The sequence below is a fragment of the Hippocampus guttulatus genome, chromosome 4 (assembly GCF_054856545.1).
Source record: "Hippocampus guttulatus isolate MCC_2025c chromosome 4, RoL_Hgut_1.0, whole genome shotgun sequence".
Lineage (NCBI taxonomy): Eukaryota > Metazoa > Chordata > Actinopteri > Syngnathiformes > Syngnathidae > Hippocampus > Hippocampus guttulatus.
In genome coordinates this window covers 2,493,855-2,512,949 of record NC_141264.1, presented here as the reverse complement: position 1 = coordinate 2,512,949, position 19,095 = coordinate 2,493,855, and the positions used below count along the sequence as shown (strand labels likewise).

Genomic DNA, 19,095 nt, shown 5'->3' with positions numbered 1-19,095 from the left:
ATGGATGAAAAAAAAACCTGAAAAAAATGACCTGGGCCAATATTTTAGGAAGGTGATAATATAAAGCACGATGAAACTTTATACATGTTAATCGTCAAGAATAAAAGAAATCTCAATCATTACACAAAAAGTGTCTTTTTTCTCAAAATCCAAACTTTGTGAGTAATATAGAGTAAAATGGAGAGGTGGCCCCTTCTTATAAAACTTCTATCCACGTATTGTGGCTTCTTCCTACAGTTTCGGCTTTAAATTGCTTTGTTGGTGTGAATGTGAAACACTGTGACTTAGAATGTTGCTCTGTTTTTTAAAAAAAAATTAATTTTCTGATAGATAAAACTCACCAACAGAAGGAGCATAGCCATTGTATTGGTGCGAATTGATCGCATCTTTCATGGCTTGAAGCACCGCATCATCTGTTGGAAGGTTTCCAAAGACGGTAGGGTCCCCTATGGAGCACAATGAGCAAGTCAGCTTTGTGTTGGCAGTCAGACAATGTCTTCTGAAAAGAAGATCCTCTTTTGGAAATTGCTGAGGCATGCATTGTTCTGTCATTGACTAAACACGTTGGTTATATGTACTGTATGGTTCACAGTTGAAATAATTTCTGGCTTGCTATTCCGTTCATGGAATCTCAGTACTCTGATATCACAAACAGCCTTCTCACCAATCGAAAGGCTGATCATGGCTTTATCCGGGTGTGGGGAGAGCTTCATCCCATCAACGATGGCCCTTATGGGATTCAGGGTGTTGTTAGCCATCAAGGAAGGCTTCACTTGCCATGTCTTCCTGCAGCGTCTGTCTTTGACAGGAGAAGAATTCCCACTGACGCCGGCATGGTGAATGGCCTTCCTGTTGGCTCCGTTCCCATTCAGGTGTTTGCCATTCGCATTCTCATTCATCTGAACCAAATTCGACTTGGTATCATTCCTGGCACTGTTGTGGAGAATGATTTTTGGAACAATAAAGTAGAGGAACATTTCCACTTCATCATGAAAATATTATAAATAAACAATATTTAAGATATGCATTACTGAGTCAACACAATAACAAATTTGTTTTTGATTGCACTTATTGTATGAGTATTGATATTATTGTTATTTATTGGTATCTATAATAATACCTTTCACTGAAGCAAAAGCATGAAAATGTACTGAAAGTGTCAGTCATCAAGCAGACCATAAATGGAGCCTAATCGACACAATAACCAGCATTATGAAAGTATGAAAATAAATTTAGAACACAACTCACAGACAAGCGCAATTTCATAATATCCTCAGAAAAAGAGCTGAATAAACCCTGCGCCAAAGTCTTTTCAGTGGAAAATTCGAAAGAAGATGGGCAAGACCTCACCATCACCATCATCATCATCATAGAATAAACACTATGCCCAATTTTTAGGAATTCAACAAAATGTTATTCAAATATCAGGACAATCATGAGGTTCTTACCTCATGATCAGCTCACTCTTCAATTTTCCAAATTCAGCTTGAGTGTAGATGAAGGACTCTTGCAATAATAAATGCAGAAGGATTTGACAGGACAATTTTATAGCAGGACTTCAGAAAATGGGTGTTGAACCGAACCCATATTTCTATTGGTGGAGGCTGAGAGGGTTGCGCTGCAACACCCCCTTACTAACAGCACTAACAAGAACCATACCTCCAACCCTCCCCAGCACCTTATCGGCGAGAAGAGGGGGTGGATTCAGCAGAGCACACGCTTCCTGATGTTGCAAGAAGTGCATTAGGCACCCAAATCACAACAGGCATGCACAAAAAGTCTAATTCACGCAGAACTGATCAATCCATATTTAGTTTCCATCATATTTTATGCTGTACATTGGCCCTCTGAAGCAAAACCAGTGACTGAGTACCACAGATGTTCAATTTCATCTTAATATTCTCTCATTCAACTGCATGACTAAATCTATTTTACTGAACCTAATATTTTGTTGTTGTTCTAGTTGTGTATGCTATCCTGCAGCAAAAAACGCCCACGATTGTCAAATATCATTCCTCTATTTGAGCTGAATGAATAATGAAAACTAAAATATGACCTTAATATTTGGAACGGGTCGTTGAAATATTTCCAGAAGTTCATTCCTCAACGAGCCTGTCCCGAAAGATCAAACTCGTCTCTCCTGTCAAACCTTCCACTCCAACCTGTTTGTTTAACAGAACTGCAGCCTGGGGAGCTTCAGAGCTTTTTACATGGGTGAAAAAAAAACAAACAAAAAAAAACATGGGTCGTTCATCATCAGCTCATAAGTACGACCCAATTCATATTTAGTTAAATAGCATGCTAAATCCAACAAAATTTGCACACGAAAATGATTGACTTCAAATATTTGATTGACGTTTGTTGACATTTCAATCTGCATATGTAATATGAAAATGTTAAATTCATCTTCTTCTTTTTTTTTGCACAGTCATAGCATAAATGTGTCTTCGTAACATGTTTGGTAATAAAGTGTACATTGCATGTTAAAACGGAGGCCTCTTTCCCTTGGCGTTGGCATTTCCATTCTTACCGAATTCAAGCAAGTGTTGTGGTCGTCGTGAAAGTATTTCACTTGAAAATGTAACTTGATGTTGTCATGACTATAACCTGCACAAGTACCCAGCTAATGCACTATTAAAGATAAATATCGCCAGAGTTTTTTTAAAACAACAACGATGTGACCGTGAGATTAGCCATGTGTCAACAAATGTTGTTTGACTAAGTGCTTGCCACAAGCCTCCAGAATGTCCAATATATTTTTTTTTAAATCAATATCATCAGTCAGAAAGAAGAGTTTGGACAAAACACAGCAGTTGGCACATCCTCCAGTGATTGTTTGTATTCCCTTCATGGTGAGTGGAAAATTAAACACTTAACATAATCTTCCAACAAAAGACTCCACGCGCCATTGACATGTCAATACTATACTTTCTCTTTAAAAATATATTTTGGCATAAGATGATGGGGGGGGGGGGGGGGGATTGTCAGGGCAATTTATGAGAAGGTTGAGACAATCCCTAAAAACACATTTAAAACAACAATAAGAATCTGTCAGAGTTGCAGGGGGAGGGGGGGAGTTAGTTTGTGTGTCCCAATGATCCTAGGAGCTAAGTTTTCTGGGGCTTTATGCCCCTGGCAGCGTCACCCATGGCAAACAGGTTCTAGGCGAGGGACCAGACAAAGCACGGCTCAAAGACCCCTTATGATGAGTAAAATTAATGGATCTCAGTTTCCCTTGCCCGGACTCGGGTGACCGGGGCCCCCCTCTGGAGCCAGGCCTGGAGGTGGCGCTCGTTGGCGAGCGCCTGGTGGCCAGGCAGACACCCATGGGGCCCGGCCGGGCTCAGCCCGAAGAGGCAACGTGGGTCCCCCTTCTCATGGGCTCACCACCCATGGGAGGGGCCAAAGGGGTCGGGTGCAATGTGAGCTGGGCAGCAGCCAAAGGCGGGAACCCTGGCGGTCTGATCCTCGCTGCAGAAGTTAGCTGTAGGGACGTGGAATGTCACCTCTCTTGCAGGGAAGGAGCCCGAGCTGGTGTGTGAGGTAGAGAAGTTCAGACTGGATATAGTCGGACTTGCCTCCACACATAGCCTGGGTTCTGGTACCAGTTCTCTCGAGAGGGGTTGGACTCTCTTCCACTCTGGAGTTGCTCACGGTGAGAGGCGCAGAGCAGGCGTGGGCATACTCATTGCCCCCCGGCTCAGTGTCTGGACATTGGGGTTCAGACCGGTAGACGAGAGGGTTGCCTCCCTCCGCCTTTGGGTGGGGGGACGGGTCCTGACCGTTGTTTGTGCATATGCAACAAATAGCAGCTCAGCGTACCCACCCTTTTTGGAGTCCTTGGAGGGTGTGCTGGAGAGTATTCCGGCAGGGGACTCCCTTGTTCTGCTGGGGGACTTCAATGCTCACGTGGGCAATGACAGTGAGACCTGGAAGGGCATGATTGGGAGGAACGGCCCCCCCGATCAGAACTCGAGTGGTGTTTTGTTGTTGGACTTCTGTGCTCGTCACGGATTGTCCATAACGAACACCTTGTTCAAACATAAGGGTGTCCATATGTGCACTTGGCACCAGGACACCCTAGGCCGCAGTTCGATGATTGACTTTGTGGTTGTATCATCGGATTTGCGGCCGCATGTTTTGGACTCTCGGGTGAAGAGGGGGCGGAGCTGTCAACTGATCACCACCTGGTGGTGAGTAGGCTCCGATGGTGGGGGAAGATGCCGGCCGGTCCTGGCAGACCCAAACGTATTGTGAGGGTTTGTTGGGAGCGTCTGGCGGAATCCCCTGTCAGAAAGAGTTTCAACTCCCACCTCCGGCAGAGCTTTTCCCATGTCCCGGGGGAGGCGGGGGACATTGGGTCCAAATGGACCATGTTCCGCGCCTCTATTGTTGAGGCGGCCAATCTGAGTTGTGGCCATAAGGTGGTTGGTGCCTTTTGTGGCGGCAACCACCGTACTCGCTGGTGGACGCCAGCAGTAAGGGATGCCGTCAAGCTGAAGAAGGAGTCCTATCGGGCCTTTATGGCCTGTGGGACCCCAGAGGCAGCTGACGGGTATCGACTGGCTAAGTGGAACGCAGCTTTGGTGGTCGCCGAGGCATAAACCCGGGCGTGGGAAGAGTTCGGTGAGGCCATGGAAGCCGACTTCCGGACGGCTTCGAGGAAATTCTGGTCCACCATCCGACGTCTCAGGAGGGGGAAGCAGTGCACCACAAACACTGTGTACAGTGGGGATGGGGTGCTGCTGACTTCGACTCGGGACGTTGTGAACCGGTGGGCAGAGTACGTCGAAGACCTCCTCAACTCCACCAACACGCCTTCCTCGGAGGGAGCAGAGTCTGAGGATCCTGAGGTGGGCTCTCCTATCTCTGTTGTTGAAGTCACCGATGTGGTTAAAAAGCTCCTCGGTGGCAAAGCCCCAGGGGTGGATGAGATCCACCCGGAGTTCCTCAAGGCTATGGATGCTGTGGGGCTGTCCTGGTTGACACGCCTCTGCAGCATCACGTGGTCATCGGAGAGAGTGCCTCTGGATTGGCAGACCGGGGTGGTGGTCCCTCTTTTTAAAAAGGGGGACCGGAGGGTGTGTTCCAACTACAGAGGGATCACACTCCTCAGCCTCCCTGGTAAGGTCTATTCAGGGGTGCTGGAGAGGAGGGTCCGCCAGGAAGTCGAGCCTCAGATTGAGGAGGAGCAGTGTGGTTTTCGTCCTGGCCGTGGAACTGTGGACCAGCTCTACACCCTTAGCAGGGTCCTCGAGGGTACGTGGGAACTTGCCCAACCAGTCTACATGTGTTTTGTGGACTTGGAGAAGGCATTTGACCGTGTCCCTCGGGGAGTTCTGTGGGGGGTGCTTCGGGAGTATGGGGTACCGAGCCCCCTGATACGGGCTGTTCGGTCCAGATACTGTCGATGTCAGAGTTTGGTTTGCGTTGCCGGCAATAAGTCGGAATCGTTTCCAGTGAGGGTTGGACTCCGCCATGGCTGCCCTTTGTCGCCGATTCTGTTCATCACCTTTATGGACAGAATTTCTAGGCGCAGCCGAAGCGTTGAGGGGGTCCGTTTTGGTGGCCTCAGTATTGCATCTCTGCTTTTTGCAGATGATGTGGTACTGTTGGCTCCTTCAAGCAGGGCTCTCCAACTCTCACTGGAGCGTTTCGCAGCCGAGTGCCGAGCGGTTGGGATGAAGATCAGCACATCCAAATCTGAAACCATGGCCCTCAGTCAGAAAAGGGTGGAGATGCCCTCTCCGGGTCGGGGAGGAGATCTTGCCCCAAGTGGAGGAGTTTAAGTATCTTGGGGTCTTGTTCACGAGTGAGGGCAGGAGGGAGCGAGATATCGACAGGCGGATCGGTGCAGCGTCTGCTGTGATGCAGACGTTGTATCGGTCTGTCGTGGTAAAGAAGGAGCTGAGCGAAAGGGCGAAGCTCTCAATTTACCGGTCGATCTATGTCCCAACCCTCATCTATGGTCACGAGCTATGGGTCGTGATCGAAAGAACGAGATCCCGGATACAAGCGGCCGAAATGAGTTTTCTCCGCAGGGTGTCCAGGCTCTCCCTTAGAGATAAGGTAAGAAGCTCGGTCATCCGGGAGGGGCTCAGAGTAGAGCCGCTTCTCCTCCACATCGAGAGGAGCCAGATGAGGTGGCTAGGGCATCTAATTAGGATGCCTCCTGGATGCCTCCCTGGCGAGGTGTTTCGGGCATGTCCCACTGGCAGGAGACCCCGAGGACGACCCAGGACACGCTGGAGAGACTATGTCACCCAGCTGGCATGAACGCCTCGGGATCCGCCAGGAAAAGCTCAAAGAAGTGGCTGGGGAGAGGGAAGTCTGGGCTTCCCTCCTAAAGCTGCCGCCCCCGCGACCCGACCCCGGATAAGCGGTGGAAAATGGAAATGGATGGCTTACAGACCATTCCTCAGCCTTCTTTCAAAAATGTGACAACATTGCCTAGTACACCGCCGATGGGTTTAATAAGTCACCTTAATGGGGCGGCATAGGACAGAGTCAAGCGAAGGTGCTGTTACACTGTTAACAATTTCATTCATTTGAAACCAACGACACAAGCAGTTAAGACTTTTCTCTAAATGAATAGAGACGCTTTTGCATTCAGCTCCCATACAGCACACAACCTGGACTTCTCCTGACACTGTCCTATATGCATTAGTGTTGTGTTGTTCGCGAACGAACTGGCTCTTAGAGCCGGCTCTTTGAAGTGAACGACAGGAGCCGGCTCACATCAACAGAATGATGTGTTAGTGTACGCTATGCAGTCTTGTATGCACTTCGTCTGCATTCCGGCTGTAGCACAGAGCCCTGTCGTGCTCACAGTTTACTTGGACAGATTATTGAACTCCGGTGAGCAACAAAGTGAAAAGAACAAACAAAAAAACTAAATAGACAGCCTTTGACACAAATCAAGGGTTATGTCTATGAAAAGGTGAATTCCGAAGCAAAAGGCTGGATCTCTGAGCCTGGAAAACCACTTAAAGTTCTCACTGATTCATTGGGGAAATTGATCTCACCTCAATTTTTTATTGATTAAAAAAAATATATATATAAATATATATATATATAATAACAGACCGGTATAATTTCAGGTTTGGCAATTTTCCAACATACATACATCATGCTACCAACATAGCAGCCCTGGCTAGCATTGGAATGTCTACAATGCACGTTGTATGCACAGCTAAATGTTGCATGCATGACCGTGAGAGCCGTAGCTGTTGGCTACGCAACGTTACATTGCACATACTTTCAATTGTAGTTGGCTGTCAGCAACTAATTCAATTATCCTTCTTTTATACTAAAACCATGCAAAAGATCCCATTAGTCACTATAGACCAGTGATGGGTAACTGGTACACGGATTGTCCCCTTGATTCATTAAAAAATAAAGACATGAGATAAAATGGAACCTTTTTTTTCTTTTCCCTTATTTTGTTCATAAACACGCCAAAATATTCAAAAACCATCGATAAACATTCCATTTACGTGTTCATGAAAATGGGGAAGGGGGGAGTAATCCTGGAAACACCAGGAAAAATTCCAAATATGAAAAAATATTGAAAAAAACCCTAATTCACCATTATGCAACTCATTGGCTGCCAAACTGCAACTTTACAGTGGTCGGCTTTAGTTTTAAGTTGTCATGTCAACAATCACCACTAAATTGTAACATAAAGAGTTGGTGGGCCTGCACAGTGATTTAAACTTTGTTCTTCAGAAATGTGAGTCAAACTTGCTAACCACTGGCCTATCCTGCTCCAGAGATGATGGTTTTTATTCATGATTGTCAAGGTCAAGGTCAAGGTCATCTTTATTGTCAAATATGCTTTATGTATAACATGCAGCATAGATGAAAGTTCTTCCTCTCAATCCTCAGTGCAAACATGCTGTGCATTAAACACACACAGCTAAAATAAGACAGCAACTACACTGTATAAAAAGACATAATATGTAATCTGAACAGTATAAACGGTATAAAAAGTATAAACAATATAAACAATGGCACTTGTGACGATTGTGGGTAAAGTGAGGTAGTGCATTGTGCAATACGCAGATGTCGGATGATGAGAGGAGGGTCATAGTCTATGACAGGAGGCAGGGGTAGGGCAGAGGCAGAGGGCAGGGAGTGCGGGAAGAGCAGGGAGGGAGTTGAGTCTCCTGACCGCCTGGTGGAAGAAACTGTTCTTGAGCCTGCTCGTTCCAGCACAGAGATTCCACAATCTCCTTCCCGAACGGCAGCAGGCCGAAGAGGTTGTGAGATGGGTGGGTTGGGTCACCTGCGATCCGGATGGCTTGGCGGGTCAGATGGGAGTAGTAAATGTCCACAATTGGGGGGAGAGAGACACCAATGATCTTCTCAGCTGCTCTCACGGTGCGCTGCAAAGTCCTTTGGCAGGACACAGTGCAAGCACCATAACACACAGTGATGCAGCTGGACAGGATGCGCTCAATGGTGCCTGTATAAAATGTCTGCATGTTGGGGGGCGGGGCTCTTGCTCTCCTCAGTTTGCGGAGGAAGTACAGGCGCTGGTTGGCTTTCTTGGCCAGTGATGAAGTATTGTGGCTCCAGGACAGGTCTTCAGAGATGTGCACTTCCAGGAACTTGGTGTTGCTCACTCTCTCCACTGTGGCACCGTTAATGGTCAGTGGAGCATGCTGTGAGTGTGTCTTTCTGAAGTCCACAACAATCTCCTTTGTCTTCTCCACATTCAGGTGGAGATTGTTGTCTTTGTACCACAAGGTCAGCCTGCTCACCTCACTCCTGTAGATTGTCTCATCTTCGTTGTTGATGAGACCCACTACAGTCGTGTCATCCGCAAACTTGACGAAGAAATTGGAGCTGAACAAAGGGGTGCAGTCGTGAGTCAGCAGTGTGAAGAAGGGGCTCAGCACACATCCTTGTGGGGGCCCTGTGTTCATCATGATGGTGCTGGAGGTGTTGCTGCTGACCTGGACTGCCTGTGGTCTCTCCGTCAGGAAGTCCAACAGCCAGTTGTACAGAGAGGTGTTGAGCCCAAGGTGGTCCAGTTTGTGGATGAGCTGCTGCGGGATTATGGTGTTGAATGCTGAGCTGAAGTCAATGAACAGCATTTTGATGTGTGAGTCCTTGGTCTCCAGGTGGGTGAGGGCTGATTAGAGGGCGGTGGAGATGGCGTCTGCAGTCGATCTGTTCTGCCGATATGCAAACTGGTAGGGGTCCAGGGTTGGGGAGAGGGCAGACTTTATGTGCTGCATGACTAACCGCTCGAAGCACTTCATGAGGATGGGGGTGTGTGCGACCAGGCGGTAGTCATTGTAGCTGGAGGGGGATGACTTCTTCGGGACCGGATGATGGTGGTGGCTATGGGACAAGTGGGCCAACAGCCTGGCTCAGTGAGGTGTTAAAAATGTCTGTGAAAACATCTGTGAGCTCCTCAGCACAGTCTCTCAGGACGCGACCAGGAATGTTGTCAGGACCTGCCGCTTTCCGTACGTTTGTCCCTCTGAGGGAATGCCTCACACTATCCTGGGAAAGCGTCAGCACCTGGTCGCCAGGAGGAGGTGGGGTGTTCTGTGCTGGGGTGTTGTTGTCAATCTCAAAACAGGCAAAGAAGTCATTCAGGTTGTTCAGCAGAGAGATGGAGCTGTCGCAGGTGTGCAGAGAGGGCTTGTAGTCCGTGATGGTCTGTGTAGTGGCAACTTAGTATCCTTTTGTCGCTACGTCAGCAGGGCAAGTAGGTTTCTGACTCGTGCTTTTCTTCGACGGGCCTTTCCTTTCCATGACGACGACAAGGAAAACACGAGGCCGCCATCGTTGATCCAAAAAAAAAAAGATTTGTTTTATTTTCTTGAACACAAATTAAGGCTTTATCAAAATGAAAAAATAAAACTTCTACAATACACTTAAACGAAACACGAAATCAGTTCATATGAAGTACGAAATACGTAAACACGAAGTACGGTAAAAAAAACGTGTTGCTCCATGCCCAACAGTCTTCCTAATAAAGCTTACATAAATCTAGCCTCTTAACAGACTAAATACAGGACAACCAATGGAGCCCAGATACTTCAATATTCTTAATAAATTTGTTCTAAATAAAATATCAAATATAAACCAAACTGCTTGCATCTATTAAATTCTAATTATTCACAAAGCTATATCTATAATTTAACCGAATTTTCCTTATGGCTCTAACAGTCTGGATCCCCCGCCACAGGTTCCTGGTGTCTTTGCTGTCCTTGAACTGGTCTGCAATCCTCCTTGAATATTGTCTCTTGGCCAGTCTGATGCCTCGTGACAGGTTGGCCCTGGCAGTCCTGAGGCCCACCACGTCTCCAGCTCTGAAGGCAGTGTTCCTGGCCCTCAGGAGCCTGTGGACCTCACCTGTCAGCCATGGCTTCTGATTGGCCCGGATGGTGATGGTTCTGGTGACCGTGACATCATCCATGCACTTCCTCATGTAGGATGGATTGATGGTGTACTCGTTGAGGTTAGTGGTTGCATGTTTAAACACACTCCAGTCTGTGGTGGAGAAGCAGTCTTGGAGTGCCTCTGTGGACCCCTCAGGCCACACTCGTACCTGTTTCCTCACTGGTTTGATAACTTTCACCAGTGGCTTGTATGGTGGCATTAGCATAACAGTGGTGTGGTCTGAGGCACCAAGGTTGGGGAGGGGGAGGGCTTTGTAGGATCCTCTGATTGTAGTGTAGACGTTGTCCAGAATATTTGTGCCTCTTGTGGAAAAGTTGATGTGACCATGGAGTTGTGGAAGCACGCTCTTGGGGTTTGCATGGTTGAAATCTCCAGCCAAGATGAGAAAGGCGTCGTGGGTGGGCTGTCTGCTGCTCACTGATGTGCTGATGGAGTGCATGTACACTCTATAAACAGGCATACAGTCAGAGTTGAAGGGTTTTCAAGTGATGACCTTTTATGGTGGACAGTTACATATGTACCAGTTACTTGGAACAGTTGTGTGTAAACAGTTGACCATCATGAACCTTGGGAGCCACTCGAGATCCAATGAGCTCATTGGTTGATTCAGTAGATAAACGTAACTTTGACAGTGAGCAGACGTAACTCCACGTGAGTGGTCTAAAGGTCATGGCTGGCTAAAACCAACTTGACACATAGTGTAAAAAGGTGAACGTGATCACTTGTGCAGCCTTGAAAAGGAAAAGCAGTAAACTGTAGGAAGTGCATCAAAAAGTCTGCTTTGACAAAGATAATAATGCTTAACATTAGCACTGTCAGTAGTCGAAGTATCATTCACCACAAATATTTAATTATGCTAATTATGAACTGTGAAAGGAGCTTGGTAAGGTCGTGGTTGTAGTAGTGGAAATAAAAGTGAAACAAATAAGATGAAGCCTCAACGCGTCTGTTTGAGAAGTCTTTCCTCGACATAATTACAAAAGCTGATTGTTTATCATAAAAAAAATAATGTTTCAGTGTAAATCACATTGACTATTGACGTGCAGAGAAGTGACATGAAAATAAAAACACTGAATTTTCCATGCTACTGGTCATGAACAATGACACCTTTTTTCATGTTTGTATAATTTGAATATTACAAGTCAAAAAAATGTAAGAAATACACAGAGCGATTGGGGTTACAAACACAGACCTGATTAATGTAGCCGCTCTTTTCTTTCGAGGACCCCAGCTGATCGACGCCACTAAAGAGACATAAGCCACGGACTCAAGGCTGTCTTAAATTCTTGGGCAGCCTGCTACCAAAACAACATCTGCTATCTCGACCTTCCCCTGATGAAAGTATGCACAGAAGCTAGTCCCCCACCATCACCCCCTCCTTCATACACTCCCTTGTATCACCGTCTTCATTGTTTATGTCTTGTGACCTGTTGTAACTGTCATATGCTTGTGAAGGAGTTTTTTGCCTAACTCAAATTATCCTCAAAATGAGGATCGTTCGAGCGTGGTTTTTTCGAGCGGCTGCTCAACCCGTATTGTTTTGTGTTTTTTGTTATTGTAAAGTGTCTTTGGGTGTCTTGAAAGGCATTTATAAATAAAATGTATTATTATTATTATTATTATCTAGATGTGCAGCAGTCTGTCATCTACTTTCTGCATAGAAAGCTGAAAATACTGCTCCTGCACTTTTATTCTGGAAAAGAAACCCTAAATCTGAGTCTGAGGCTGTGTTGAATCCCATTGTGTTGAAAATGGTAATGGGGTGTTTGTGGGTTCGTATCCAGGCTCCAGTTTCTCCCTGTACTTGCGTGGGTTTACTGCGGTTAAGACGGTTGCCTCCCACATTCCAAAAAGTCGCACGTTAGGTTCATTGAGGACTCAAAATTGAGCTTCGTGGGAATGTTTGTTTCTGTGATGTGTTGTCGGAGACCCTCTTCCTTCTGTGTTTTAATTTTGGTGAGTCCACCTTCTGTTTCTCTTTCCTTTAATTATCAGGCTGGGCCTGATAAGTAACAATTTATGTACGTTTGTGTATACGTGCCTTGCAATTGGCTGGTGACCCTTCCAGGCTCTCGTCAAAGCCTGCCTGGGGGAGGCTCTCGCACTCCTGCATGCCCACTACGTTGTACAGAAAATGATTGAATGGATGGATGGAGGTTTCAGAGTCCCGAAAACTCTGTGTTCTCTTGGCTGTCAAACCCACTAAACCAGGGGTCGGCAAAACACGGCTCTCGAACTGCATGTGGCTCTTTAGCACCCCCCAATGGCTCCCTAGAGCTTTTTCAAAATGTTTGAAAATGGAAAAAGATGGGAGCAAAATAGATTTTTTTTGTTTTTAATATGGTTTCTGTCAGAGGACAAACATGACACAAACATTATTAACGTTTTTCGATGCTGTAAAAATGTCTCGAATAAATATTAAATGTCAACATTTCGTCAACGAATATTTGAGTCATAGCCTGCGACACACATTTCTATTAGCAGGGCGGGAGGTCAGTCAGGGGGCTGTTGTAAAAAAAAAAAAAACAGCTGCCTTTCATGTACAATTCACTGAGGGTACTTGCAAAGAATGGGAATCTGGGCGGCCGAGAAAAGCATTTTTAAATGTTACACGTGATCTACGATAGTTAGCACGCTGTGAATGTGCCTTGTTCATGCATGCCTTGTTCATCTCAGCGGTCTAGTTCATCTCAGCGGCTGCTGCTGTCGCTCATTACGAGAAGACAAAGGAGATTGTTGTGGACTTCAGAAAGACACACTCACAGCATGCTCCACTGACCATTAACGGTGCCACAGTGGAGAGAGTGAGCAACACCAAGTTCCTGGAAGTGCACATCTCTGAAGACCTGTCCTGGAGCCACAATACTTCATCACTGGCCAAGAAAGCCAACCAGCGCCTGTACTTCCTCCGCAAACTGAGGAGAGCAAGAGCCCCGCCCCCCAACATGCAGACATTTTATACAGGCACCAATGAGAGCATCCTGTCCAGCTGCATCACTGTGTGTTATGGTGCTTGCACTGTGTCCTGCCAAAAGACTTTGCAGCGCACCGTGAGAGCAGCTGAGAAGATCATTGGTGTCTCTCTCCCCCCACTTGTGGACATTTACTACTCCCATCTGACCCGCCAAGCCATCCGGATCGCAGGTGACCCAACCCACCCATCTCACAGCCTCTTCGGCCTGCTGCCGTTCGGGAAGGAGATTGTGGAATCTCTGTGCTGGAACGAGCAGGCTCAAGAACAGTTTCTTCCACCAGGCGGTCAGGAGACTCAACTCCCTCCCTGCTCTTCCCGCACTCCCTGCCCTCTGCCTCTGCCCTACCCCTGCCTCCTGTCATAGACTATGACCCTCCTCTCATCATCCGACATCTGCGTATTGCACAATGCACTACCTCACTTTACCCACAATCGTCACAAGTGCCATTGTTTATATTGTTTATACTTTTTATACCGTTTATACTGTTCAGATTACATATTATGTCTTTTTATACAGTGTAGTTGCTGTCTTATTTTAGCTGTGTGTGTTTAATGCACAGCATGTTTGCACTGAGGATTGAGAGGAAGAACTTTCATCTATGCTGCATGTTATACATAAAGCATATTTGACAATAAAGATGACCTTGACCTTGACCTTGACAATCATGAATAAAAACCATCATCTCTGGAGCAGGATAGGCCAGTGGTTAGCAAGTTTGACTCACATTTCTGAAGAACAAAGTTTAAATCACTGTGCAGGCCCACCAACTCTTTATGTTACAATTTAGTGGTGATTGTTGACATGACAACTTAAAACTAAAGCCGACCACTGTAAAGTTGCAGTTTGGCAGCCAATGAGTTGCATAATGGTGAATTAGGGTTTTTTTCAATATTTTTTCATATTTGGAATTTTTCCTGGTGTTTCCAGGATTACTCCCCCCTTCCCCATTTTCATGAACACGTAAATGGAATGTTTATCGATGGTTTTTGAATATTTTGGCGTGTTTATGAACAAAATAAGGGAAAAGAAAAAAAAGGTTCCATTTTATCTCATGTCTTTATTTTTTAATGAATCAAGGGGACAATCCGTGTACCAGTTACCCATCACTGGTCTATAGTGACTAATGGGATCTTTTGCATGGTTTTAGTATAAAAGAAGGATAATTGAATTAGTTGCTGACAGCCAACTACAATTGAAAGTATGTGCAATGTAACGTTGCGTAGCCAACAGCTACGGCTCTCACGGTCATGCATGCAACATTTAGCTGTGCATACAACGTGCATTGTAGACATTCCAATGCTAGCCAGGGCTGCTATGTTGGTAGCATGATGTATGTATGTTGGAAAATTGCCAAACCTGAAATTATACCGGTCTGTTATTATATATATATATATTTATATATATATTTTTTTTAATCAATAAAAAATTGAGGTGAGATCAATTTCCCCAATGAATCAGTGAGAACTTTAAGTGGTTTTCCAGGCTCAGAGATCCAGCCTTTTGCTTCGGAATTCACCTTTTCATAGACATAACCCTTGATTTGTGTCAAAGGCTGTCTATTTAGTTTTTTTGTTTGTTCTTTTCACTTTGTTGCTCACCGGAGTTCAATAATCTGTCCAAGTAAACTGTGAGCACGACAGGGCTCTGTGCTACAGCCGGAATGCAGACGAAGTGCATACAAGACTGCATAGCGTACACTAACACATCATTCTGTTGATGTGAGCCGGCTCCTGTCGTTCACTTCAAAGAGCCGGCTCTAAGAGCCAGTTCGTTCGCGAACAACACAACACTAATGCATATAGGACAGTGTCAGGAGAAGTCCAGGTTGTGTGCTGTATGGGAGCTGAATGCAAAAGCGTCTCTATTCATTTAGAGAAAAGTCTTAACTGCTTGTGTCGTTGGTTTCAAATGAATGAAATTGTTAACAGTGTAACAGCACCTTCGCTTGACTCTGTCCTATGCCGCCCCATTAAGGTGACTTATTAAACCCATCGGCGGTGTACTAGGCAATGTTGTCACATTTTTGAAAGAAGGCTGAGGAATGGTCTGTAAGCCATCCATTTCCATTTTCCACCGCTTATCCGGGGTCGGGTCGCGGGGGCGGCAGCTTTAGGAGGGAAGCCCAGACTTCCCTCTCCCCAGCCACTTCTTTGAGCTTTTCCTGGCGGATCCCGAGGCGTTCATGCCAGCTGGGTGACATAGTCTCTCCAGCGTGTCCTGGGTCGTCCTCGGGGTCTCCTGCCAGTGGGACATGCCCGAAACACCTCACCAGGGAGGCATCCAGGAGGCATCCTAATTAGATGCCCTAGCCACCTCATCTGGCTCCTCTCGATGTGGAGGAGAAGCGGCTCTACTCTGAGCCCCTCCCGGATGACCGAGCTTCTTACCTTATCTCTAAGGGAGAGCCTGGACACCCTGCGGAGAAAACTCATTTCGGCCGCTTGTATCCGGGATCTCGTTCTTTCGATCACGACCCATAGCTCGTGACCATAGATGAGGGTTGGGACATAGATCGACCGGTAAATTGAGAGCTTCGCCCTTTCGCTCAGCTCCTTCTTTACCACGACAGACCGATACAACGTCTGCATCACAGCAGACGCTGCACCGATCCGCCTGTCGATATCTCGCTCCCTCCTGCCCTCACTCGTGAACAAGACCCCAAGATACTTAAACTCCTCCACTTGGGGCAAGATCTCCTCCCCGACCCGGAGAGGGCATCTCCACCCTTTTCTGACTGAGGGCCATGGTTTCAGATTTGGATGTGCTGATCTTCATCCCAACCGCTCGGCACTCGGCTGCGAAACGCTCCAGTGAGAGTTGGAGAGCCCTGCTTGAAGGAGCCAACAGTACCACATCATCTGCAAAAAGCAGAGATGCAATACTGAGGCCACCAAAACGGACCCCCTCAACGCTTCGGCTGCGCCTAGAAATTCTGTCCATAAAGGTGATGAACAGAATCGGCGACAAAGGGCAGCCATGGCGGAGTCCAACCCTCACTGGAAACGATTCCGACTTATTGCCGGCAACGCAAACCAAACTCTGACATCGACAGTATCTGGACCGAACAGCCCGTATCAGGGGGCTCGGTACCCCATACTCCCGAAGCACCCCCCACAGAACTCCCCGAGGGACACGGTCAAATGCCTTCTCCAAGTCCACAAAACACATGTAGACTGGTTGGGCAAGTTCCCACGTACCCTCGAGGACCCTGCTAAGGGTGTAGAGCTGGTCCACAGTTCCACGGCCAGGACGAAAACCACACTGCTCCTCCTCAATCTGAGGCTCGACTTCCTGGCGGACCCTCCTCTCCAGCACCCCTGAATAGACCTTACCAGGGAGGCTGAGGAGTGTGATCCCTCTGTAGTTGGAACACACCCTCCGGTCCCCCTTTTTAAAAAGAGGGACCACCACCCCGGTCTGCCAATCCAGAGGCACTCTCTCCGATGACCACGTGATGCTGCAGAGGCGTGTCAACCAGGACAGCCCCACAGCATCCATAGCCTTGAGGAACTCCGGGTGGATCTCATCCACCCCTGGGGCTTTGCCACCGAGGAGCTTTTTAACCACATCGGTGACTTCAACAACAGAGATAGGAGAGCCCACCTCAGGATCCTCAGACTCTGCTCCCTCCGAGGAAGGCGTGTTGGTGGAGTTGAGGAGGTCTTCGACGTACTCTGCCCACCGGTTCACAACGTCCCGAGTCGAAGTCAGCAGCACCCCATCCCCACTGTACACAGTGTTTGTGGTGCACTGCTTCCCCCTCCTGAGACGTCGGATGGTGGACCAGAATTTCCTCGAAGCCGTCCGGAAGTCGGCTTCCATGGCCTCACCGAACTCTTCCCACGCCCGGGTTTATGCCTCGGCGACCACCAAAGCTGCGTTCCACTTAGCCAGTCGATACCCGTCAGCTGCCTCTGGGGTCCCACAGGCCATAAAGGCCCGATAGGACTCCTTCTTCAGCTTGACGGCATCCCTTACTGCTGGCGTCCACCAGCGAGTACGGTGGTTGCCGCCACAAAAGGCACCAACCACCTTATGGCCACAACTCAGATTGGCCGCCTCAACAATAGAGGCGCGGAACATGGTCCATTTGGACCCAATGTCCCCCGCCTCCCCCGGGACATGGGAAAAGCTCTGCCGGAGGTGGGAGTTGAAACTCTTTCTGACAGGGGATTCCGCCAGACGCTCCCAACAAACCCTCACAATACGTTTGGGTCTGCCAGGACCGGCCGGCATCTTCCCCCACCATCGGAGCCTACTCACCACCAGGTGGTGATCAGTTGACAGCTCCGCCCCCTCTTCACCCGAGAGTCCAAAACATGCGGCCGCAAATCCGATGATACAACCACAAAGTCAATCATCGAACTGCGGCCTAGGGTGTCCTGGTGCCAAGTGCACATATGGACACCCTTATGTTTGAACAAGGTGTTCGTTATGGACAATCCGTGACGAGCACAGAAGTCCAACAACAAAACACCACTCGAGTTCTGATCGGGGGGGCCGTTCCTCCCAATCATGCCCTTCCAGGTCTCACTGTCATTGCCCACGTGAGCATTGAAGTCCCCCAGCAGAACAAGGGAGTCCCCTGCCGGAATACTCTCCAGCACACCCTCCAAGGACTCCAAAAAGGGTGGGTACGCTGAGCTGCTATTTGTTGCATATGCACAAACAACGGTCAGGACCCGTCCCCCCACCCAAAGGCGGAGGGAGGCAACCCTCTCGTCTACCGGTCTGAACCCCAATGTCCAGACACTGAGCCGGGGGGCAATGAGTATGCCCACGCCTGCTCTGCGCCTCTCACCGTGAGCAACTCCAGAGTGGAAGAGAGTCCAACCCCTCTCGAGAGAACTGGTACCAGAACCCAGGCTATGTGTGGAGGCAAGTCCGACTATATCCAGTCTGAACTTCTCTACCTCACACACCAGCTCGGGCTCCTTCCCTGCAAGAGAGGTGACATTCCACGTCCCTACAGCTAACTTCTGCAGCGAGGATCAGACCGCCAGGGTTCCCGCCTTTGGCTGCTGCCCAGCTCACATTGCACCCGACCCCTTTGGCCCCTCCCATGGGTGGTGAGCCCATGAGAAGGGGGACCCACGTTGCCTCTTCGGGCTGAGCCCGGCCGGGCCCCATGGGTGTCTGCCTGGCCACCAGGCGCTCGCCAACGAGCGCCACCTCCAGGCCTGGCTCCAGAGGGGGGCCCCGGTCACCCGAGTCCGGGCAAGGGAAACTGAGATCCATTAATTTTACTCATCATAAGGGGTCTTTGAGCCGTGCTTTGTCTGGTCCCTCGCCTAGAACCTGTTTGCCATGGGTGACGCTGCCAGGGGCATAAAGCCCCAGAAAACTTAGCTCCTAGGATCATTGGGACACACAAACTAACTCCCCCCCTCCCCCTGCAACTCTGACAGATTCTTATTGTTGTTTTAAATGTGTTTTTAGGGATTGTCTCAACCTTCTCATAAATTGCCCTGACAATCCCCCCCCCCCCCCCATCATCTTATGCCAAAATATATTTTTAAAGAGAAAGTATAGTATTGACATGTCAATGGCGCGTGGAGTCTTTTGTTGGAAGATTATGTTAAGTGTTTAATTTTCCACTCACCATGAAGGGAATACAAACAATCACTGGAGGATGTGCCAACTGCTGTGTTTTGTCCAAACTCTTCTTTCTGACTGATGATATTGATTTAAAAAAAAA

The 19,095-nt window shown here is 47.8% G+C and overlaps 1 protein-coding gene across 1 annotated transcript in view; it reads right to left on the bottom strand.

Annotated features, from left to right (window-relative positions):
• Window positions 1–2,149, bottom strand: part of tat (tyrosine aminotransferase) — a 35,734-nt gene extending 33,585 nt beyond the window's left edge. The window contains exons 1-3 of the mRNA XM_086109057.1: window positions 1,449–2,149; window positions 665–933; window positions 342–446 (exon numbers count right to left, since the gene is read on the bottom strand). Coding sequence (XP_085965183.1) covers window positions 342–446; window positions 665–933; window positions 1,449–1,453 — 379 coding nt within the window. The 5' untranslated portion in view covers window positions 1,454–2,149. The remainder of the gene's footprint in view (window positions 1–341; window positions 447–664; window positions 934–1,448) is intronic.
• Window positions 2,150–19,095: the final 16,946 nt, after the last annotated feature.